This window comes from Thermobia domestica, chromosome 4 (genome assembly GCF_964235325.1).
Source record: "Thermobia domestica chromosome 4, izTheDome1.hap1.1, whole genome shotgun sequence".
NCBI lineage: Eukaryota > Metazoa > Arthropoda > Insecta > Zygentoma > Lepismatidae > Thermobia > Thermobia domestica.
Window position 1 is genome coordinate 259,440,823 of NC_137457.1, and position 25,624 is coordinate 259,466,446.

Consider the following 25,624-nt stretch of genomic DNA (forward strand, 5'->3'; position numbering starts at 1 on the left):
CCCGGGAAATTGGAGAGTAAGATGTTGCGCTAGCACGAGGAAAGAAGTGAGGAAGGAGGAAAACTGCTTAGGATTATTATGTTAGGTATCATTCCAACATTTACCTGGAGTGAGTAAGGAAACCTCAGGACAACCTCAGTCAGGATGGTTGGTCTGGAAAAATCTTTTACATTTTTTCGACCAGTTTGTCCCCACCGGGAAAAAGGCTATGTAGGAAAGTACCAAAATGTGGTTCAGAACGCTACTCAAATTCTTATCAGAGTCAATTACTTCCAATGTATGTCAAGCTAGAATCACTACTTTTAAAAATTAAAAAAAACAAATAATATCAATTGTGTGTGTACGATTGTGAAGCAAAAAATTTCGTTCCTCCAATTATGATTACAAAATTTTATATTAATTTTAAAATGGTGGTTCTAGCAGCTTACATCAAAATTGATCCACTACTACTGGAAAAAATCAATATTTATGCAAACGAATGACCTCGATCTTCATTTGTGCTAGTTTACATAGAAGAAAACATTTCTGCAACTATAATAAAATTTTACAATATTATAACAATTTTGAAATGGCAGTTTCTGCTTAATATCAAGCGAAAATCACTGCTATTCGAAAAATCAATATTTATACAAATTAACAGTCTACATGTACTTGACCCCACATTTGGAGCTGTAAAGAAGGGGGCAATGCCACTAGGTTGTCCTTCAAGATCCATTGATTGTGTTTCGTTTGCAGAAAGCTGGTTGAGGCAAAATACATACGAGTATACTTCCACTTGAAGCACTAACGATGCCACTCTACTTAAGTAAATCACTAAATATGTACCAAGAGCTACTATTTCTGAGATAATTGAAAAACACAATGACGTTATTATTCTATCTACTGATCCACAGTTTACCACAATTATTCGGAACAAGTTCTCTTATGAGATTTTTTTGGCACAGTAGCCAAATCTTCAAAAGCTTCAATCGGCAATAGATAAATAACACCCGCAGCTAAGAAAGGTACTATCATTATCTGCTGCTATACAGGAGGTATGCCCTCTTGTCAGCGAGAACAAAGTAACGAAAGAGTTGAAGCTGGAAAGTCTTGACACTCAAAAATGCATGTCTGTTGGAAATAACGAAGGACAGACCTACCTGGTACGGATACTAACGGAGTCACAAGAAGTATTTGACTCGAAGCTATTAAATGGCACTTACATCGTTCTTTAGAAAACGCCAGCATGTTGAACTATCTTGTATTACACAGCCAATATCGATCCAGTGTGAGAGGTGTAAATATTACAATGATCAGTCAACTGCCAACTGAGAGAGTGCTTCCAAATGAGCTTGTTTTCAGAGCGGAAAGAGCTTTTTCTCTTAACACGGTATGTACTTGTTAAACTACATGCAGAGGTGCCCCTGGACAGAAGATAACTTCATTTGTTCACTAACTACCACCTCTGTGTTATGTTCTAGTAGTGGAGTGCATGTTAATCATTTGCCACTTCATTCTCTTATACGTTTCGTAGAGCAACGATTGAAAACTCCTACCCATAACAAAAAAGCAGAACATTGTTCTCCCGCCTTCCGAACATCTCATAGACTTACGAACGTTCTTGAACTCCAAGAACTTATTTTTATCTTATTCAATATAGAAGACGTAACCTTCTAACGACACCTATTTCTTTGCTAGCATTGCAAAAATAAATAAAAAATAAAGTAAATTCCATTTACCTCACGACAACGCAGGATCAACACCTAGGGGTTGAATATTGTGCCACCACACAAATAAATAAATAACAAAAATTATGAATAATTGCATTCTTTATTTGTCAAAGTATGTAAACATTTTTGTCAACTTTCGTACAAAGTAAGTAAAGTCTTGATAGTATTTTGTAGAAGCTATACAAATATATACAAATAACATACACGTATATGTTTTATTTGATTCAGGTATAATTGAATGTGAGCATAAGGCCTTATTATTGAAAAATTCCACATTATTATTTGTGCATCATACAGATAAACTCTTAGATGTCCCATACCCACGTAGGTGCTGGTAAGGCGTACTCGTCATCAGAATAAATAGGACATTGTTTATATTCGCATGGAACGTCATACCATACATAGAACAACCTCGTTGCATCTGGACAAGAAGAAATATCCACAGTGACTGAATTCGTTGTGTATGAAGATATGGGTATGTTTTCATCGTAGCCGTAGTTACACATTACCTATAAAGTAATCAGAAATAATTTATTTCCAGCTGATAATGTCTTTCTTAACATAATTAAATATATGTGTATTTCTAAATTCTTGGAACAAACCTCAATACTGATTTACATTAATTGTCTAGGAACAACAGCTGTCAATGATTGGGTTGAAACAATCGTTTTAGAAAATACTTAATATTTTAACCTATTCTTATACACAATGTATATAAACAAAATTTAAGACATGTGGAAATTATATCTATATATCTATATCTATCTATCTATCTATCTATCTATATATATAAACAAAATTGAAGTAATCACGGTTGTCAATAAATTATGATACAGTAGTATCAATGATGAACATATGCTTACAATTTTTATTGTGCGAGCACAATTCTGGCCTCGGTTGATGTTTATAATTTTACTTTAGTTGTTCCAGTCACGATTTCTGGGGATATCCCCTAGGGAAACTTTCTTTGGAGTTACGGAATTCCTTTTGGGGTTACTAAATTCCCCCCGAGGGTAGAATACACTTCTGTTCGTGATTAATGTGGGCTACCAGGATTTTCATAGTACTGGGTTTCAGACATGTGTATCGAAAGCACCCACAGGAGAGGGAAGAGAAAAATATTCTGAAATCATCACTGCCATAACCTGAGGTAGTTAAAGCTAAAAGATCTTTTGAATATCAATAGAATATGACGTTTGAATCTAGGGCTAATACAAGAGTTTATTTTATTTTATTTTATTTTACTGTTTAACTTCTTATAGTAAGATAGGAAGATCTTTGATTTCGAATATGTAAAAAATAATGCATATCCCGCAAAATCTATTATGATGAAAGTGTTTACATTGTAAGTGATCTATATAACTATACCACTTTTGTTATTTAACATGTTGAATGCGTCCGGAGAGCAAGACTGTGAAGGGCAGATTCTACTTGATACTCAGTGAAGCGAAGTATTTACTAGTGGTGGGCACAAAACCCGGCTTTTCGGTTTTCTCCAAAATCGGTTTCGGTTTTCTTCAAAACCGGTTCGGTTTTCCACCGGATCCGGTTTCGGTTTTTTCCAAAAGATCTTGTATTTCTGACCAAAATATAGTGTTTCGTTGTTCTCCGGAAACCGATTCCGTTTCCACAGAAATAGTTTTATGTCCTTTCCAGACGTTTTCACCGAAACCAGTTTTGGTGAAAACCGAACCGATTTTGGAGAAAACCGAAATCGGTTTCGGTGAAAAACTGGTTTTTCAAGAAACTAGTTTCCGGTTTTTTATAAAAAACCGGTTTTGCCCATCCCTAGTATTTACTAGTTTGTTTCATAATGTTCTGAATCTTAAGCACTTGTGGATGAGGCCAAAATACGAAGAGAGGACTGACTGAAGCCTCAGTACTACTCGTATTCTTGTTTATGTTAATAAATATGAAGTGAAACCCATATAGGGATATCATGGTTTCAGTAAGTTGTTGAGGTGAAACCCAAAACTAAAAATCGTGAAAGGGAGAACGGGTGACTCATATTTATGGATCTCATTGCAGTCTAGGTGTTAAAATATTCGATTAAAATTTTCCATAGATCTTTGGGTAAGAGACAAAACTACTTCGCATCTCTTACCATTTTATTTCTCGATCACTTTTCATTCATATCTTTTCATGTGCGTCTCTCCATTCTTTTAATTATTTTTCTGCTTACTTTTGTTTCGTCATTTTGATTTAATTTTTCTTGTATAGTTGTATTGAATTGTAATGTGGCATTCCTTTCAATTCTTACAATAGTTAATTTAACTGAAAATAATTTTTGTACAGCATAAAAATCAGAAACAGCTACTACACACTAAGAAAAATATTAACTGATACTTACAGCAAATCCTTTGTTGTTGAGAACTTTGATGTTTTGGTCGAAATTAAGAACCAATGAATTTCCTTGTTTCTGGATATCTGTCACCTGAAAAATGAGTTTGGTAAGTTCTCTTTATCTTTTTTTTCTGTTTTCATAACAAACTACTGGAACATTTGGTGTAAGGACATGCAAAGTAAAGTTATCCCCACCCGAGTTAATCTCCTAATTATAATAACACAAATAGTAATAAATGTTTTGGATACCACTAACAATAAAGGCCTTGGGCATGTCCGTCAACTCTGAGGAAGAATTAGTATAAAATTGATATGTATAAAGTTAGATTCGTCCAAGTTAAACTCCTAACATATGATAGCACTGACGTTAATATTAGGTGCAGTAATAATGCAGTTATGATCTATAAAGTTTGAAGAATTTTCGAAATGTATGTGAGCCTAACTTTAGACACAATTTCATGAAACACAATTTGAAAGAAGATGCATAATTCATAAATTATTAAATTAACAAAGTGGGAGAAAACTTGATCCTTTGCCTATTATAGTTACTGGAGATACGTAAACACGATGTCAATACAATATTTTCGCACAATTCGCACTTTAGTTTATTGCTTGGCTGTAAAATTAACTACAAATAAATTTGTATTGCTTATATGCGTAGTCAATGTAGGTTGATTAAATATTACTTGAAAAAATGATAACGTGGTTCGCTGGTAATTCTAGATCTTTATGTGGTGCCGCTAATGAAGTTGTTGAGAAGATTTCGAAGCCTTCGATAAGTGTTCTTTCACATGTTCTATTGCAATTTGTATTTCATGCATTTCCGTACTAAGACAAGCTCTTAAATTTTGTACAAATGTGTAAATCCGATGTAAAACATAAGTGCACCACCACCTTCTGAGTAAGACAAACATACTATCAAGCTTCTGAATAGACTTCATATATCCTTTAAGAAAATGATTAACTAATGCATGTCTTGCAAAATATTCTTACGAAAATAATATATGTAATTAAATAGTTGTATTTTATAGAAGTAAAAAAATTGATTGCATTATATTGAATTAACTTAACACTGCAGTGGTCGCGCGGATCACTATTGTGATCCAGGGGTATATCTTTCGTTGCCGCTAGGAGTTGGTAGAACGCTTGACCTTAAGCAACCATGTACCTTCCCCCCACATCATGTGGAACAGACCAGTGATGTCACAAACTTTCCTGCTGGCAAAAGTGCGTTTACCGGGTGGTCGATTTTGTACTTGGATCTCTATTGTGATCCACGCGACCAAACACGGACTACATTTTTTAAACTTGTCCCAATTTGGGTTTTGATATAACTGGGTTTGTTTTCTACACGGTGCGTATATTTATTGTTTAAAATGTCGGAAAGAGACCGTGAACACAGATACGTAAGCGGTTAAATGAAACAGAGAATGACTGTGACAGCATTGTTGGTATAGAACATGATGTCCAATTATAATAAGCCTGAGGGCCATAACTGTTTTTACTAGTAAGGTGGAGGGCCGCAGCTAATAATAATAATAATAATAATAATAATAATAATAATAATAATAATAATAATAATAATAATAATAATAATAATAATAATAATTATTATTATTATTATTATTATTATTATTATTTTACACTACAAAAGAAAAATATAAAAAAAATATATTTGAAATATTACATACCTATTCAATGTGACTAATGAGAGTGACTAGCAGCGTTTACAAGGGCTGGGGTATCTACATACATTCCTCTTGTTGTAAAAGATGTAACCCGCAGAAGATGTAAAAGAGAAGAATCTCCAAGGCAGTTTCTGGAGCGATTCTTTGCAATTTTCATGGTGGAAAATGCACTTTCACACAGATAAGTACTACCAAACATTGACACTATTTTCCGACACAACACACAAAAGCTAGGGAAACGTTTGTTAGAAAGTAGTCTGAAAAATCTACTCCTTTCTTTGTTCTTGTCTGAAACAATGGGTCAGCCTGAAAGTCACAAAGTTCGAGTTGTAAGTTTGGAGCTTGTTCTTCGATGTTTATTGTCAATGGATTAGTAAATAATGCAATGCCGTCTTTTAGTTTGTCAAAATCTGAGAATCTCGCATTAAATCCATTCATGATACTCTCGATGTTTCTACAGAACTCAGAAAAATTAAACGCTTCCTTTTCAAACTCTAATGTCAGACGATTGCAACTTGGAAAGTATGCTAAATTGTGTTTATCACAAGAAGTGGTGTATTTCTTGCGCGCTATGGCTTCTAGGCAAAGTTCGAGGAAGAAAGGGTCTGATTTAAAAAGCTAGATCAAATATAAATTCGTTCATTGAAGTAATCGTCCCTTTCAGCAACGATTACATTACCGACTCCAGTGTTGTCTTGGATGTCTGCGCCTTTTTGTTGTATAGAAGCGCTAAATGGATGCCTTATTCCGAAAGAAGAGTGGAAACATTAAATGAATGAATGAATATAAATTAAAATATTATCAGTTATAACAATCGTAAATCATGAAAGCTTTGTGGGCCGCAGGAAATGGTTTGGCGGGCCGCATGCGGCCCGCGGGCCGCCATTTGGACAGCCCTGGTATAGAAGATCCAGACGGAGTAGAAGACCTCTTGATTGATACTAAAGCTTCTTATAAATCGACAGTTATGGAGATGAACAAAACGAAGAATCAGAGGCTGCAGCAGTACCCCCACTACCTGCAGAAGTAGCAGAGGAAGATTTTCCAGTAGAAATAAAACCTACAGGAGAATCTCAACTACCAAGTCTTAATTTACGTGAGTTTTACATAGGTACGGAAAAAGGTAAGAAAAGAGAGCCAATCCTCTGGTATTTGAATCCTCAATTGCCATGTACTTCTAGAGCTCCATATATCAATTTAATATCTCCTTTTCAGGCACCTGGTCCTCATGGTGCTGCTAAAATGCTCCTACACCTATTGGGGCGTTTGCTTGCCTCATTGACAATAAAATGAATAAATGTTGTTATAAGTTGGTTATATGTGTTGTTAAAATTGCGAAAAGTCTTATAAATAAGTGTGTTTTTCTTTACATAATAAACAAATTTTAATAAAATGTGCGTTATACTTTGCTTTATACTCTGTACCCGCCATACGATAACAATACTATAAATATAACTGTGTGAAAAATAAATTAAGCTGTGGATCACAATAGTGATCCGCGTGACCAAACACGTAATCTGAAAAGCGCGACCACTGCAGTGTTAAAAGATAAATACTAATCTTAAATACAAACTTTGAAAGAACAAAGCGTCTATAAAATGCACTAAAGAGAAGAAAATGTCTTTTGTGAGGTAAATTGATGAAATAGGGCTATGACTAATGCATTGGACGCGATTTAATATTTATATGATGAATTTATTACTGACCATGAGAGATTTTTATTTGAGGACAAGTGATAAGCACATGGCATCAAGCATGGAACTTAATTATTATAATGAATTATATGGACAGCTTGGATATCAAGTGACCTAGCTCCAAACAATAAGAAAATGCACTAATGATTTCATTCACTTTTATATATGTTTATCTTTTTAAAGAGATATTTTGTAAACAGTACGTTTTTTAACCATAAATTACATAGTTATCATTTGAGTTGCCAACATAACAGAAGTGTGAATTGTTCATGAGATATTAAACTTCAAATTTCTCTTCTTTGAAATTTTCAATTTTGGAGTTAGCCATTTGCATTCACGCAATCCATATAGCGAACTACTTCCATAACATCCACGAAAAGTTTAGCCTTCAACCTTACGAAGTGCATTTGTAATCTTAAATCCGTTTCTTCATTATACCCTATAAAAAGCAAGTCATTTTTAGAACATTGAGAACATTTTGATAAACGCATTGAGTTCACAAGTACTTTTTACGGTTTTTTCTTTTAAAATTATCTTTCTCCTTTTAAAACTACTGGAGTTAGGACTTCGTAGCATAAAAAACTTGAAACCAATATATTAGATAATATATTGTCTACATTGATGACATTACCCGTGTTGTTAACGTTGTGTATGTGCTGTTTATGTGTGAACGTGAACTATAGATTTTTTACGCGTAGACTCATGCCACTATTTTGAGCCTGGCTCAACAATCCATGTAGCGAAATCTATATATGGCACAGAATTAAGTTATGTATTTTAGATTAATTATACTGCTTACATGAACCCAAACACGTGATAAGAAACAAGATGTTGTACTTAACTGACTTTTCTGTTAATGACATAATATATATATGTGTGTATATTTTTAGTGGTCACGGTGGTGCGCTTATCTTTGGTGTGTGGGATTCCTGGTTTGAACCCCGACTAAGCAAGTTTGTGGTGGACCTTATCATGTCTGTAGATTTTCTCGACATACTCTTGTTTTATCCCACAATCTCACTCCGCCAACTTTTCCTTTATCATTAATTTGCCTTAATCATCCGTCTCCTCTAGGTTAAAAGGCATAATTGTGGGACATTAAACTGAAAAATTTAATTTTTTCTTACCCGAGGACCATGCGTTGGGTAACTTTTACTATATACCAGACTCAATCCTGACCAAGGTAAACGCTCAGCAATAGTCTGTTTATCTCTTGGATAAACTTTAAAACAAGAGGGACATTAAATTGAAAAATTTAATTTTTTCTTACCTGAGGACCATGCGTCGGGTAACTTTTGCCATATGCCAGACTCAATCCTGCCCAAGGTAAACGCTCAGCAATAGTCTGTTTATCTCTTGGATGAACTTTAAAACAAGAGGGACATTAAACTGAAAAATTTAATTTCTTCTTACCTGAGGACCATGCGTTGGGTAACTTTTGCCATATACCAGACTCAATCCTGCTCAAGATAAGCGGTCAGCAATGGTCTGTTTATCTCTTGGATGAACTTTAAAACAAGAGGGACATTAAATTGAAAAATTTAATTTCTTCTGACCTGAGGACCATGCGTTGGGTAACTTCTGCCATATACCAGACTCAATCCTGCCCAAGATAAACGGTCAGCATAGTCTGTTTATCTCTTGGATGAACTTTAAAACGAGAGAGACATTAAACTGAAAAATTTAATTTCTTCTTACCTGAGGACCATGAGTTGGGTAATTTTTGCCATATGCCAGACTCAATCCTGCCCAAGATAAACGGTCAGCAATAGTCTGTTTATCTCTTGGATGAACTCTAAAAGAATAAGACTAATTGTTTATCATTTCAACGACTAAACATATTGATGTATTGTAGTTATAAAAGGCTGAGATCCAATTATTTCGTTCCAAAAGTATTACAAGGTTAGAGTAATATTTCATTGTGTGAGGTATTTGCTATATTTGAAATCATGTTTTCCGTTACGAATAAGAGAAACTTCACCTTTGCAATAAAAATTCTAGTTTGTTAGTAAGAATAACAAGATACGTTATAGTATCTAATATGATTTCCAAAAAAAAGTATAGACTTTCCCTTGGAAATTTATTTTAATCAAGTAAGAAGTAAAAAAATGTTAATCAATCTAAGCTTTCTTGGATGTTTTAAAGTGTTTCTTGATAATTCTTTAAATTAGAACTTCGTGAAAATTTGTGTAAAAGTGTTAACTCACAGAAGAAGTAAAGGACCTAATAACATAGATTTGAGTAGAAGTGTCAATTCATAGAAGAAGTAAAGAACCTAATAACAAAGTTTTGTGTTAAAGTATCAACCCATAGAAGAAGTAAAGGATCTAGTAACGTAGATTTGTGTAAAAGTATCAACTCACAGAGGAAGTAAGGATCTAATAACATTTATTTGTGTAAAAGTATCAACTCACAGAGGAAGTAAAGGATCTAATAGCATTTATTTGTGTAAAAGTGTCAACTCATAGAAGACGTAAAGGATCTAGTTACGTAGATTTCTGTGAAAGTGTCAACTCAGAGAAAAAGTAAATTACCTAATAACATAGCTTTGTGTAAAAGTGTGAACTCAGAGAATATATAAAGGATCCAATAATATAGATTTGTGTAGAGGTGTTAACTCACAGAAGAAGTAAATTATCTATTAACATAGATTTGTGTGAAAGTGTCAACTCACAGAAGAAGTAAAGGACCTAATGACATAGATTTGTGTTACAGTACCAACCCATAGAAGAAGTAAAGGATCTAGTAACGTAGATTTGTGTAAAAGTGTCAACTCACAGAAGAAGTAAAGTATCTAATAAGATTTATTTGTCTAAAAGAGTCAACTCATAAAAGAAGTAAAAGATCTAGTAACCTTAGATTTGTGTAAACGTGTCAACGCACAGAAAGAAGAAGTAAAGGATATAATAACATTTATTTGTGTAAAAGCGTCAACTCATAGAAAAAGTAAAGGATCTAGTAACGTAGATTTGTGTGAAAGTGTCAACTCAGAGAAGATGTAAATGTTGTAATAACATAGATATGTGTTGAAGTGTCAACTCAGAGAAGAAGTAAAGGATCTAATAATATAGATTTCTGTAGATGTGTTAACTCACGGAAGAAGTAAATTATCGAATAACGTAGATTTATGTGAAAATGTCAACTCACAGAAGAAGTAAAGGATCTAATAACATGGATTTGTGTAAAAGTGTCGAGTCATATAAGAAGTAAAGGATCTAATAACATAGATTTGTGTAAAAGTGTCAACTCATAGAAGAAGTAAAGGATCTAATAACATAGATTTGTGTAGAAATGTTAACTCACAGAAGAAGTAGATTATCTAATTACATATTTCCGTGAAAGTGTGAACTCAGAGAAGAAGTAAAGGATACAAGAACATAGATTTGTGCAAAAGTGTCAACTCATAGAAGAAGTAAAGGATCTAATAACATAGATTTCAGTGGAAATGTCAACTCATAAAAGAAGTAAAGGATCTAATAACGTAGATTTTTGTAAAAGTGTCAACTCATAGAATAAGTAAATGTTCTAATAACATAGATTTGTGTGAAAGTGCCAACTCACAGAAGAAGTAAAGGCTCTAGTAACATTTATTTGTGTAAAAGTATAAACTCAGAGAAGAAGTAAGGTATCTAATAACATAGATTTGTGCAGAAGTGTCAACTCACAGCAGAAGTAAAATATCTAACAACATAGATTTTCATAAAACAATTATTACACTTTTAATTAGCACAGTAACTGAACTTTTTCTTTCACATTAAAAGCCAAACTCTCATCAGAAGATTACAAAAAATACTGCAATGACAGGTTGTTTATTCACTCTAAGAACTTCATTGATGTTAGTTACGATGTCACCACTTAAGTGTATTTCTGTATTTTCCATTTTGGACACGCTCCAATAAACAAATATATATCGCTATCTTATGAGTTTGGTGGGGTACCGTATCTCTCCTGACTTTCCGGGTTGCTAGAACGTAGGATTTTGGTTTCTGAGAACTCAGAATCGATTCAGAGTGGGAGAAACTCGAATTCATTACAATAATTCAGAAATTAGTCCAAATTGTAAATTTTGTTCTACGTAGACTCACGGCTAGCACAAAAGTAAATTCGTACAAACCAATTAACTAATGAATTTGGTGCAATGATCAATGATTTGATTTTCGCGAGGAGTTTCTAATTTTCTAAGCGAAACCAATGAAGCCGTTGAAAATTTAATCTGGAAAGTCAGAAGAATTAACCTAGAAAGTCTAGAGAGTCAGTGTGCTGTCTATGCACTGCCTAATTGAAAGTGTACCATTTGGCTAACTACAGAATTTCGTGAACTGTAGCGCTAGTGGCTTAGTTCACTCTTAGTCGAATAGTAGTTTTGCTTTTCCGCAACCTTTATTGAACTTTTCTCGTATATATGTATTTACGTTTCATTTTTACTATAAATCCATTACTTACGATCCAATAGGAGAATTAGGGTCCGGAAGATCGAATGCAGCAGCCATGAAAGCTTCTGGCATCAATGGATTGGGAGCGTAGCCATAACCGGCCGTTTGGTACCATCGGGTGTAAGACCAAGTGTCCCAACTAATTGGGTCATTGTTGTATGGAGCCAGCTAGAACGAGAAATATTGAAAAACAAAGGTAAGATAATGATGTACATGCAAACAATGTCAATGGGAAGGAATAAAAAATTTAGTATCCATAGCCATAGAAAAAAGGTAATGGAAGAAAGTGTTCATAGATTTTCTGACACGAATTTCCCTTCGTTGACACAAAATTTTCAACTTTTTTTTAATGCCTACATCACAGATGGAGGTACTCTTGAGCTTCTGACAAGATTTCACTTCAATGGAAGAGAGCAATGAACTTGAACAAAAGAGTGCTATTTGATTTGTGACCAGCCTCCTCCACTGTTGCCAACTCGCGAGTGTGAAATGTCGCTAGTTTAGTACTCTAAGTCGCTAGAAGTCGCTAAACGCCTCCTGCCAAGTCGCTAAAAAAGTCGCTATACAAAGCAATTAGAATAATTTAAATGTTTTCCATGTATAATGGGAGACTCGAGTATTTTTTCTTTGAAAAGAAATGATCATCTTGACAGAACCACCACTGCACTACGCACTTTGAAGAATACGAAATTAATAAATATAGCATTAAAAGTTTGCACATACTCACCCATTTACTCATCATCAGAGTCATCGGAAAATGAATCCAAACCCTCTTCCACAATTTCTTCCGAAGATTCATCTACAGATGGAATGTGTTCTAATTCCTTCCTATAATGTTGACTATACGATTGTTTTGGAGGGGGAAATTCATATTGCTTTCGTGTTGCAACCTTTCACCCAACTCACCCCACGAAAAATTTTGTATAATTTATATTAAGAACCACCGCAGTTATATTAATATATAAATCACACGCACTACACTGAACAAGAAAAGCACAATGTTGTCCAGCGCCACTGTCACTGCAGACTGCACGCACTGAGCAATGCAAGAAGTTACCAGCTATCGCGCAACTAGTTAGATATGGGAAATTCCCAGATTTCCGATCCCGCAGAGAAGAAGGGCAAACTCATAGCAGCGATAAATCCAACGAAGTAAGTCGCTCATAGTAGTAATGCAACCGAGTCTGTAAAAGTAATTATTAGTATCACGAACTGCAAAATTTTGGAACCTTTAATATAAATATAGAACAAAATATCTGAATTTCTAAATGTCGCTAGATTTGTCGCTAGGCGTTAAATAAAAAAAAAATGTCGTTAGACACTTCCAAAAGTCGCTAGTTCTAGCGACAAAGTCGCTAAATTGGCAACACTGGCCTCCTCCTCCAATACAGTCATTCTTTTACAGAGAAAAAAGTTAATTCTTGCAGTTTTACGTTCCATGATTATGCCGTTTAGGATAAAAGAGACGACAGTGATAAGTTTGAATGAAATGGTAGAATGAAGAAAATGAAAGGAAATGGGAGAAAAGCGAGAAAACTCATGCACACAGCGTTTATCCAATACAAAGCCACTTTACACGAGCTAGGGTGAACCGGGAACCCCACGCAACAGAAGTGAACTCTCTAAAAGCAAACGAAGACATAGGTGTAATTTGCCAAGATCTTAAAAAAAAAAAAAAAAAAAAACTCAAAGAAAGTAAAAACATAATTTACACTTATTAGTTGTATTCAATAAAAAGTAGAAAGAAACAGGGCCATAAAATCTGTAACTTAAAGTGACGATTTCTCAGGATTTTGTTATTAATGTATGATCACGCAAGTGAGCCTTAGAAGATTATAATTTTAGTACGTACATCAATTACTCTTAACGTAACTCAAGAAGGATAACGAATTTTTGAATTATATCTTTTGCAAAAGATAGCTAGAGCAGTTGTCTTGACCAAGTTCTTTATCGAGTCGCTCCATTAACATTTCCACGGGTAATTGTGACTTGTCACCTCCGTTACTCTCTATGATGACTCATGAACGAAATCAAATTTCTGAGTTCTATTTGTTGCAATAGATAAGGTAGACCAATCATCTCAGTCGAGCTCGTCAACGGTGTCAATCCGTTACAATCTTTGTAAGGAATGGTGTCAATCCGTTACATTCTTCGTAGAGAACGGTGTAAATCCGTTACGGTCTTTGTGGGTAATAGTGTCTTACGTCGATTCGTTTATCTATACGATAACCTAAGCAAAAGCGAATTTTTCAATTTTCTTACTAGCAATATATAGCTAGAGCAATTGTCTTGACCAAGTTCTTTATCAGAGTAACACCGTTAACGTTTCCACGGCTAATTGTGACTGGTCACCTCCGTTACTCTCCATGATAACTCATGAACGAAATCAAATTTCTAAATTCTGTTTGTTGCAATAGGTAAAGTAGAACGATTATCTCAGCCGAGCTCGTCAACGGTATCAATCCGTTACAATCTTTGTAGGGAACGGTGTAAACCCATTACAATATTTGTAGGGAACGGAGTCAATCCGTTACGGCCTTTGTGGGTAATGGTGTCTTACGTCGATCCGTTACTCTATACGACAACCTAAGCAAAAGTGAATTTTTCAATTTTCTTTTACTTGCACTAGATAGCTAGAGCAATTATCTTGACCAAGTTCTTTATCGGAGTAACACCGTTAACATCTTCATGGGTAAAGATGCCTTACGTCCGTTCGTTACTACATGCGATAACTCTTACACAAAAGCGAATTTCTGTACATTATTCTTTGGAAGAGACTGATAGAGCGATTGTCTCGACTGAGTTCATTAATCGAGCAGGGATGGTACCGAGACCGAGACGGACTTTTTTATACCGAGACGAGACCGAGACTGAGACGGACTTTTAAAAACCGAGACGAGACCGAGACCGAGACCGACCTCTATAAATCGAGACGAGACCGAGACGAGACTTAGGCCAGTCTCGAAAGTCTCGGTCTCGTCTCGAATATTGATATTGATAGATACTAAAATTGCCTTCACTCAAAATATGTTTCGTTGCTGTGTTAGATAATATGAGAGCGGTTGACTGATGTACATTGGCGTATTTAGGGGGTGGTTATCGGGCTCAAACCCCTCCCGAAATAAATTTGTAATAATTTTTTGCATTGCACGTACAACGCAAATGTTTCTTACTGGTTCCTCAAGCAGGGTTGGGTAATTACGCGTAAAAAAAGGTTTTCTACGTGACGTGTAAAATACGCGTAAAAAACGCGTAATTTAAGTAAAATACGTAAAGTACGTAAAAAATTAGAAACAGGTCTACAAATTAAAAGAAAACGTTCTACGCGCTGAGCTTTAAAAAAAATCTTCCTAAAATTGTATGGAATCTAGCTGGATTTTGCAAAACTTAATCCGTAAGTATAAACTGGGAATTTTGTATTGGCTTTGTAAAGTAGCATTGTATAATACGGTTTGCATGCGTGGCTGTTCAAAACCCATTTCATCATGTTTCATGTTTTAAACCCTCTGTAATCGAGAAAAGTTTTATGCCAGAGAAGCCATGGAAGAAACTATTGTGCAATATAACAACAATGGTAAGCCTTCGTGGTCTCCATTTGTGACGACTTTCTGCAATGTCTGAGAAAAGCACCACGAACAAGTAGAGTAGTTTCTGTTGGAAAACCTCGGCCCTTCAGGAATAACTAGCTACCAGCAATATCGGGGAAATGTGGAAATTTTGAAGAACTTATGAAGAAGGGAATTACAACACCACGTACATTCTGGTATTTCGCTACTCGGCAATATAAGGAGTTGTCGGAATTTGCTATGAAGTTACTGAACATCCTAGCATCTTCAGCGCAAATTGAAAGACTTTTTCTCAAATTGGTCCTTTGTCCATAACGTCACAAGAAACCGGCTCAGCTTCGAACGTCAGGCACGTAGCCAAGGGGTGGGTCCGGGGGGTCCGGACCCCCCCCTTCGAAACCAAAAATGAAGAAAGTAAGGAAGGATGAAACAAACAAAAAACGAGAAAAAGAATAATCAGCGTTAAAAATAAAAAGCTACAGCAAGCGTTTAGTTACTCTTTCTTATGAGGAGCTTTGTATGGAGGAAACGGCGGGGGGAGGGGGCGGGTCCTGCCGTTAAAAATGGATATTATTGGAAAGAAATGCTTGCAATCACCAATAATATGAGCCTGGCAACATAGATTCGAGTTACATTTTTAAAGGAATTTTCAAATTTCATGGCAACACTAATCCATTTTATAGGATGTCTTTACTTCCGAAAGAGATCTCGTTGCTATTCTTCACGATATTAAATGAATAAGAAAAAGAAGACAAGAAGAGCCGAGTTCGAATGACCTCGGAAGACTCTTTCAATACTTTTTATATTTTACCCTTGATTTCTTCATAGTTTGTTATTAAAATACTTACTAACATATTCTCATTTGATTGTACCAACAACCGAATTTGAGTATGTTGCCAGTAAAATAGTTTAGATTAATCGATCCCCTGGTGTGTAACCACAGTATTTCTTGTCATGCCCCCCCCCTCCCCATTATGAAATCCTGGCTAAACGAACCAATATATGTTGCCAGTAAAATACTTTAGAATGATCGAGCCCCTGGTGTGATATTACAGTATTTCATTATGGACCCCCCCTATTACGAAATCCTGGCTACGTGCCTGCGAACGTTCGAAGAAACTGCTTCAAATATACTACACCCTCAAATTACAAGACCACTCAAGTTATGAATATTAGTGTGATTAAGAGTATTGTGTTCGAATTGTACTAAACTATAATGGAAATGGCATGTAACTTTTTTTTTAGAATTAAAATAATGGCTAAGTTTTAAATAAAATGATATACGCAGTTTTATTTGAACCAAGTGAAATATATTCAGTATTCGAACTAGGAAGAAAGGCAAATTGTTTCTTTCCACACACACACACACACACACGAAGAAACAAGTAGTTCAATATTCTGTTGAGTATTTTCTTCAGTTTTGTCTATTTATTATGAGCATAAAAAATGTCTACATTAAATGTTCAAATGATAGTCAAGTGCTAAGGGAAGTAATATATTTAGTGTTGTTGGACTTGGAAGAAAAGAGCAAAATAAATGAGATCATTCCGAAAAATTTAGTATAATGTTCTTTTGGGTGCTTTTATATTTTTCAGTTGTGTGTGCTTAAAATGAGAATCTAATAACTTTTACATCGAAAATTCATTATGTCCCAGTGCTAAGTGAAGTGGTATATATAGTATCGTTGAGACGTGGAAGAAACACAAATCAGTTTTTTCTAAAATATCATTATTTCAATACTCTGATCAGTATTTTTCGTATCAGTTATGTGTGTGTGTTAGTGTGTAATATGAAGGTGAAATGAGCCTAACAGTCAATCTCTTTTTCTTTTCTAATAGAAGTTTCAAAGTATACTATATGTTTCGAGTTTTATATTAAAAGCTGCAAAGGTATAACAATAAATTGTTATAATCAAAAGGTTACTTGATACTTTCAAACATATCCGAACCAACACATATTTTTAATGTGTGTGCTTATATGTTGGTGGTTGTGCTTGGGTGTGCGCTAATAGGTGGAAAGTAGTAGTGGGCCGGCGAGGGGCTATTCAAAATTATCTTTTATTACTATGATTTGGCATGAAATCATTACTTTTCAATATAATGTTTAGAAGATAATAATGTTTTAATGCTTAAATAAGAAAACTAAGCTTACAATATAACCGACTATTCAAAATGATCTAGTTTTAATGAAAGAAATATAGTTTTCTACGTCTGCGTAAAAAACTGGTTTTCTACATGACGTATATTACTAGTAAATTACGCGTAATTTACGTAAAATACGTAACAAGTAAATTACCTTGCCAAGCCTATCCTCAAGCCTCTCCAGAAACTAAATCCACTGCTGATGCAAATAGAATTCTCTCTCTCTCTCTCTCTCTCTCTCTCTCTCTCTATATATATATATATATATATATATATATATATATATATATATATATGGTCGCGGTGCCACCCAGGTTCGCCCTGCATAGGTTCCCGGGGCCCAACTTTAATTTTAAATGGAAGCAAGGGGTGTGTGGTACCTCGTTCGATAGATATTGAAAAACTAAAAAGCGTTGTGGCAAAAGATCTTTCATATCGGGCACTGTATTCAAAATGGCCGACAAGACATGTTGCCTCTATCAGATACAGTTAAAACGCGCAGTACCACTAATATGAAAACGGTTGAACATAAATGAACCGAACAAAAACTCAAATAGAAAATGTCATGTGGCACATCGATTGATATTGTCGCGGGGGCTTCCAGGGCCACCCTTCATGGGGGCCCAGGGCGCAACCTCAAAATTATAAATGGAAACATGGGGTGAGTGATACCTTGTTCAACATATCTTTAAAAACTGAATAGAGCTGTTGCAAAAGATTGTTCATATGGGTCACCGTTTTCAAAATGACCACCAAGACATGGTACCTGCATCAGGTAAAACGTCCAGTATCACTAATATGAAAACACCAGAACAAATATTCAAATAGGAAATCACAGAGAGTATTTATCATTCTATAGCTCGGGAATGTTGCAACAGTCGAAAAGATGATTAGAGTGAAAGTGCCATAATGGAAAGGAAGAAATTTAACTCCTAGAAATTTATCCTAACCTCACTCCATAAGTGAGTGAAGCGGGAAGGATCGGTGAAATTGCAAATGAGAGCCTTAGTTTTTGCAAATTGTATCTACGAAACAAAGTTATTTGAAATGTGTTTTAATAAGAGATAAATGTCTCTGTAATGGGATAAAGTATGTAAAATTCTTGTTAAATGGTACCTTCCATTTTGATTGCAGGCTATGATTTGATGCAAAAATGAATCAACTGAAATGCGAAACCAATTTGTCGAACAATGCAATTTTACAACAATGTTTACAAACGTTGGTTTTGTTCAACAGTCGTCTGCATGATATTGGTTCGCTTCTTTTCTTTCATGTCTTCTTGCATGTGATAGAATATGAGTTTCACTGAGATGTCCACAGTTATATTCCGAATAACTTTCAACGGTAATTTCAGTTGTGATCCTTAGTAACGAAACGGTACATACTGATGCAGATATGTCCCAAAAATCTTGCACGCATTGCGTTAAATTATCAGGTGCGAAGGGGCGGACAAAATGTTGTTAAACTTGAATTTCGCCTTATTTTTTTCACCTTATTTCACTTTATTTTTATTCATTATAGTACCAGTCATTTGTACACACAAGTGCTTCAGACAAACCATATCTATTGCAAATAAAAGTGAGGTTCTCATTTAAGATTTTACCATTCATTCCCGCTTCACCTACTTACGGACAGAGATCGGAAAGATAATTTTCTATCATTTCCTCTTTTGCATAATGTTAATTATATTTTAATAATCTTTTTCTCCGTTGCATTATACTCGAGCCGCGGAATGATAAATACCCTCTGTGCTTTCCTATACGAGTTTTATTCTGTTCATTTATCTCCAACTATTTTCATATTAGGGGGCTAGTGGTACTGGACGTTTTATCTGATACAGGCACCATGTCTTGGCGGCCATTTTGAAAACGGTGACCCATATGAAAAATCTTTTGATACAATAGTGTTTAGTGTTTCAAAATTTATCCAACAACGTATCACTTGACCCATATTTCGGTTCAAAATTTTTAAGTTTGGCCCCCTTGAAAGGCAGCCGTGGAGCACTGCGAGAACATTAATCGACGCGCCACATGCCTTTCCTTTTTCACTTTCTGAGTGTTCGTTTACCTCCAACTGTTTTCGTATTAGTGGTACTGGACATTTTATCAGATACAGGCACCATATCATGGCGGCCATCTTGAATACGGTGACCAATATGAAAAATCTTTTACCACAACGCTTTTTACTTTTTAAAGATCTATGGAACGAGGTATTATTCGCCCCATGTTTCCATTTAAAAATTTAAAGTTTGGCCCTGGTACCCCATGAAGGGTGGCCCCGGGAGGCGCCGCGACAACACCATTCGATGTGCCCCATTTCATTTCCTATTTGAGTTTTTCTTCGGTTCATTTATGTTCAACCGTTTTCGAGATATCTCCGTGGAAAGATTAAATATATACATATATCCGTGGACCCAGTATATGATCAAGGAAAGGGCTAAACCATGGTTTGCCGCTTTATCCAGTGTAAAGAAAGTAGGATTGAAACTCATTTTATCCAGTGAATACCTGAGCGTTAAGGAGGGCTATAGTCCTTATAGCCCTCCCGTATGATCTGCGAAATATATATATATTAAAAATGCTGAAATTTTGTACCAAGTTGGGAAATTCTTCTAGATACTCTGCAATATCACTAGATAAACAATGTTGCTAAAAGCAAAATAAAGTTGTATTTTCTCAAATTGTGCTACGTAAAGTATTACATATTTCTAATTTAGTTATTTAACAAAACCACAATAGCCCATACATTATTTAGTGTAACAAAGGACAACACAGTATCATTAACATCAACATTTTGGAAATCTCTAATAACTCAAATGGCATGGACGGTGCAATGCGCATCAACTGTATCTTAGCTTCAAATACTGTGATCATGGTATAATATATTTCGAATGAATGAGGGAACAAAGTTACAAGAAACGAAAAATTTAAATGTTTCTAAAGACTTTACTTCGAAAACGCGCTGACATATCACGTCTCATCATGCAGATGCTTCCAAAAGATAAATGCTTATAACACCATTTACAACAATTGTTATTTCACATCGTTTCAGAGATACCAAACACATTGGTAGTGATTGTTATACTGCTTAAAATGACGTATTTGTATTAAATTTTTATAATGATTATTGCTTTCCTTTGCTTCTATAACATTACAACAATAGTTTTTGGTGGTTTTAATTACAACAAATGGCAGTTACATTATTTTAAGCAGCGTTGCCCACTTAAATAAATTGCTAAATATTATTCTAAATATGTACAAATAACGTAGATGAACTGCAAGATATTTTAAAATTACTCGTAGTTTGTTTTATGGTGCAAGAATGCTTTCAAGAGAAGACGTTTTTCATAGTATTTGGGCTACTTATAATGTTAATGTTTAAGTCTTCGTTCCAGCAATACATGTAAATGCAAATTGTAACTGAAATTAAATGTAATTGATACATTTTCAGTAACACTAGTTGTTCCCCCTAAGCCTTAGGCCTGGTGTACACTTCAGATTAAGACCGTGTTTAATTAAAAGTTCTAATTACACACTAATTACAATTCACTTGCTTTAGTTTGACCACCGACCATATCAAACTCGACCCATACCACATAGCTATATCAGTGGTGCCCACCCTCACTCATGTCCATGACGCACCCCCCCTCAATTGCCTATCCGTAGGTGTTCTTCCATGAAAAAAATCTTTTCGATTAATTTTTACACCTTCTCAAGCATATTTATATAGATTTTTACCCCCCTCAAATATTTCAATGACGCAGTTTGCGTCATAGGCCCCCCTTGTGGGCACCAGTGGCTATATGCAATTATTCAAGGACTTACAGTTAGTAATACACAGTGTTCACTTTTGTTTTGTTTTGTTTTAGTTTAACGTCCAACAGTTATGCTAGGGCGGCTAAAGGAGACGTGGAGCTAATGATTATAAGTGGAATCCGAACCACTTCGGTCGTTCAACTTTACCCCTACCGGAAATCGAACTCGAGACCACGCGAACCGAAATCAAGAGTGCTAGCCGCTAGACAAAATGGGGGTTCTCACATTATGTTGTTTTAAATCATTCAGTCAGTGTTGCCAGATTCGAAGATTAAAAAGTAGCGTGTCTGTACTCCGAAAGTAGCGAATTCGAACTATTTGTAGCCCAAATATATAGAAATGAATACTGATGATGCTAATGAAATAATTTAATATGAGCTGGAAAATGTGCTGGACGTATTGCAAGAAGAAATTATGATCGACGGACGAAAACAATTCTAGACTGGACAACACAAGACAAAAACAGCCTAGGAAACCCCCGCATAGAAGAAGGTGTGACGAAATCAAGAGCCATTGAGGAGTAACCTGGAAAAGAATTGCCCAAGTTAGATAGTTGTGAAGACTTGGAAACACCTTCATCCAGCAATGGATTGATAATGGTTGATTATGATGGTGGTGATGATTTTATTATATCTAAACCTCGGAGGTAAACTAAACCAAGTCATAATTTCGTAATTTTACAGAAGCGAAAAACTGGTTCCTCAACTAAGACTATATACATAACTTTTACTAGGTAAGGTAGGGTAAAAATGGATCCAAAATTTAATGAAAGTCATAGAACGAAAAAAGTATTTTTGACTATTCAATCCATCATGTTACAGCAAAACTACGAAAATTAACACAAAAGAAAACTAGAAAGTTAAGAATCACTTGTTTTGGCGAGTGAGAAAAAAATAGATACAGATAACTCGAATTACCTATATATTTATATAATATGTATGTCCATGTTTCGCAAGTAATTTTTAATCAATGTAAAATTTCAACTTAAGGAAAGCAAGATTAGTTTTCTCGAATAAAGATTGCATGCACCGTTGAGAGCTCAGGAATAAGATTATTCTATGTTACGGCACTGGATATGTGCTTACGTAATGCATTACGAACTTATGAATTTGTATAATAAACAGAATGCACTTAAAACGAGACGCGAATTATGCGAAACATCGGACTTTGAATCTAACTTGTTTTGTGATCCAACTTGAGACCTCACATAGCAAAGATGAGTGTAATAGCTCCCACCACAAGGTTCAGGACGTTCGTGTTATAAAGTGTCATAAAGTGTCAATTAAACACGGAGATGTGAAATGGTAATAAAGCCTTTCATCAATTTCAAACAAAATACGTATATTGTAGTAATAATTTATCCTATTTGTTAAGATAATGAACGTTATATTCTGTTTTTAAAATGAAAGTCAAAGCAGAATGTATTGAATAATAAATGAGAAATTGTAAAGTTTCAATTTCGGTACGATTAAATACATTCGTGCTGCTATGTGTTACGTTATCCATTAGTAGGTATTGAACAATTCTGATTCAAAGGAAGGAAATAAACTACTGTATAGTACTGGAGTTAATTTAATAGAGTTTAATTGTATAGGCAGTTCTGACAAGTAACACTTCACATCGTTGCTGCCGGTCTGACGCTAAACTATACATTTTCGGAAAGCACTAGTCCTAAATAGGATAACTACACAGTGCGACGGTCAGACGTTGCCGCGTTCAGGACTTATGGAGCGTCAAACATTAACATGGGGTTTATGAGAGTAACCATAGCAGTCGTATTATTTCATGCTAATTCGTCTTGCATTTGAACTCTGTGCTAACATTTGTGTTGTAGCAGTCGTATTATTTCATGCTAATTCGTCTTGCATTTGTACTCTGTGCTAACATTTGTGTTGTTTTTGTGTTTTTTAGGTATGCGTTGTAAGATGGATCCGAAAGTGGTCGTTTGGGCTCTGGTGGCCGAGATCGGGACAAATGAGCGCAATCCAAATTTGGAAGAGCAAAGGATGGTGGCACACATCAAGTCTCTTTTGACCAGCGGGATGGAAGTCGTTGAAGAGATTCGTACGCTCGGCTTCGGTGACAGTGATGGTGACCAGGGGGACGGAGACATGGATTTTGGAGACGAGGAAGACCAAGAGCAGGAGGATGCAGAGATGCCTTCGTCATCGCAGCAGTCTCATACGTCTTCCGCATCTGGCTCATCAGCGTCAGAATACCTGCCCTCTCCTGTGAAGAAGCCGAAGTTCCAGGATCAGCCTCCAGAAGACTCCAAAATGACACCAGAGCAGTGGCGCGAGTACAAGGCAAAAGCCTATGCCTACTGGACGGTAAATCCAAAAACAGGTAGGCCTTGGAACACAAAGACCGGTCGTGCTACCCACTCGACTCTGCAGAATCAGTTCAGGTATATTCGGAACATTGGCGTGCTACGTCACTTTGGGGCAACACAAGGCAAAGATGACAAGAAGACGCTGATGGCAGAGATCAATGAGGCAGTTCGGGGCATGTTCGCGGAGAAACAGCACACTGCTATCATTCACGATCGAACGTTGCGAATTTGGGCTAGGCAAACAGCTAATGAACTGGACCCTAACAAGAGTCTCAAGTTCAAGGCATCACCGTCGTGGGTGTACAGATTCAAGAAGCGCAACAACATCGTGGACCGTGCAATCACCCACAGGGTCGGCAGGACCTGGCAACTGAAAGAGTTGGACTTGCAGCAGCAGGCTGATGCTTTCGTATTAGCGACTCGCGAGCTCATTGCAAGCGAAAGCATCCCACCAACGCAGGTTGCCAATGCAGATCAGAGTAGCTTCAAGAAGTTGTTGCAGAGTACTCGCACTCTCCGTACCAAAGGAACAACAGTCGTGCGAGCGGTTGTGGGATCCATGAGCGCAACAACCCACAGCTACATGATCATGCCCGTGATCACCATGGCCGGAGAGATTCTGCGGCCGATGTATGTACTGGTGTCGGAACCAAGTGGAAAGTTTCCGGGAAACAAGCCTGCAGATCCACCGAACATCAAATCATTTGCTGGCAAAACGTCCAACATGAACAGGGACGACCTTAAGGACTTCTACGAGCAAGTGTTCTGGCCAAGCATGCCTGATGATCGGAAGAAGATCGTTTTGCTATTGGACTCGTGGACTCTGAACAAGGACGACAATCTATCGAACGCACTGAAGCCTGCCGACGTTGCGTTGCACAAGAGACTGATTCCTGGTGGTTGCACTGGAAAGATTCAGCCTTTAGATGTGCATTTCTTCCGTCAGTACAAGTCCTTTGTACGCTTTGTGACCGACACACTGGCCATGGACAGTGTCATGGATATCTGGCATCGCGATCGATTCCTGGCACTACAGTCGTTTTCACTCTACCAGTTCAGCGCACCCCGATTCAAGAACCTGATCCGGTACGCTTTCCACAAGGCTGGCTATCTGGACGAGGAGCCGGGAATGTGGATCTCTCCGCACGAGTACTGCTTTGACTCCCTCGACGAAGGTGACGTGTGCTTCACGTGCGGCGAACTACCGTTCGTCAAGTGTGCACACTGTGAGCGCACTCTTTGCATCTCTCATGCTCTGTTCGACGATTTGCACATTGATTGTACCCTTTAACTTACGCAAACAAGTGCTCAATCAGACAACGTCGATTCAAACGTCACAAACCTTGTGTTCTTCTTCGTTTCCTGTAACTCTCATAAACCCCATGTTAATGTTTGACGCTCCATAAGTCCTGAACGCGGCAACGTCTGACCGTCGCACTGTGTAGTTATCCTATTTAGGACTAGTGCTTTCCGAAAATGTATAGTTTAGCGTCAGACCGGCAGCAACGATGTGAAGTGTTACTTGTGAGGCTATATGAGACAAAGTCTATTGCTAAAAGTGAAATATGGGTTCTATTAGGGTTTTAGGGTGATATACCCAATAATCATTGAACCTGGAATACGCGCATGGAAAGCATTAGCACTAGCAAATTAGCTATGAAGAGGTACACCATATCATAATTCTAAGTCAAAATGAAAGGAAAAATAAGCGGAAACGACAGACTGTACGAGAATAATACTTTCACTATTTTAATTTCACACTATTTATTTCGAGACTTTCGAGACTTTCGAGACGAGACCGAGACTTGGTACTCGAGACCGAGACCGAGATCGAGACAAGCATCTGTTGACCGAGACGAGACCGAGACCGAGACGGTGATTTTTTACTCGAGACGAGACCGAG

General features: G+C 36.3%; 1 protein-coding gene across 3 annotated transcripts in view; it reads right to left on the reverse strand.

The window, feature by feature from the left end:
- Positions 1–1,790: 1,790 nt before the first annotated feature.
- LOC145683489 (sialate O-acetylesterase-like) overlaps positions 1,791–25,624 on the reverse strand; it is a 104,579-nt gene continuing 80,745 nt past the window's right edge. For all 3 annotated transcript variants that reach the window (XM_081754828.1, XM_081754827.1, XM_081754826.1), the window contains exons 10-13: positions 11,878–12,035; positions 9,133–9,229; positions 4,060–4,143; positions 1,791–2,218 (exon numbers count right to left, since the gene is read on the reverse strand). In XM_081754828.1, the coding sequence (XP_081610954.1) occupies positions 2,015–2,218; positions 4,060–4,143; positions 9,133–9,229; positions 11,878–12,035 (543 nt within the window). In that variant the 3' untranslated portion in view covers positions 1,791–2,014. The remainder of the gene's footprint in view (positions 2,219–4,059; positions 4,144–9,132; positions 9,230–11,877; positions 12,036–25,624) is intronic.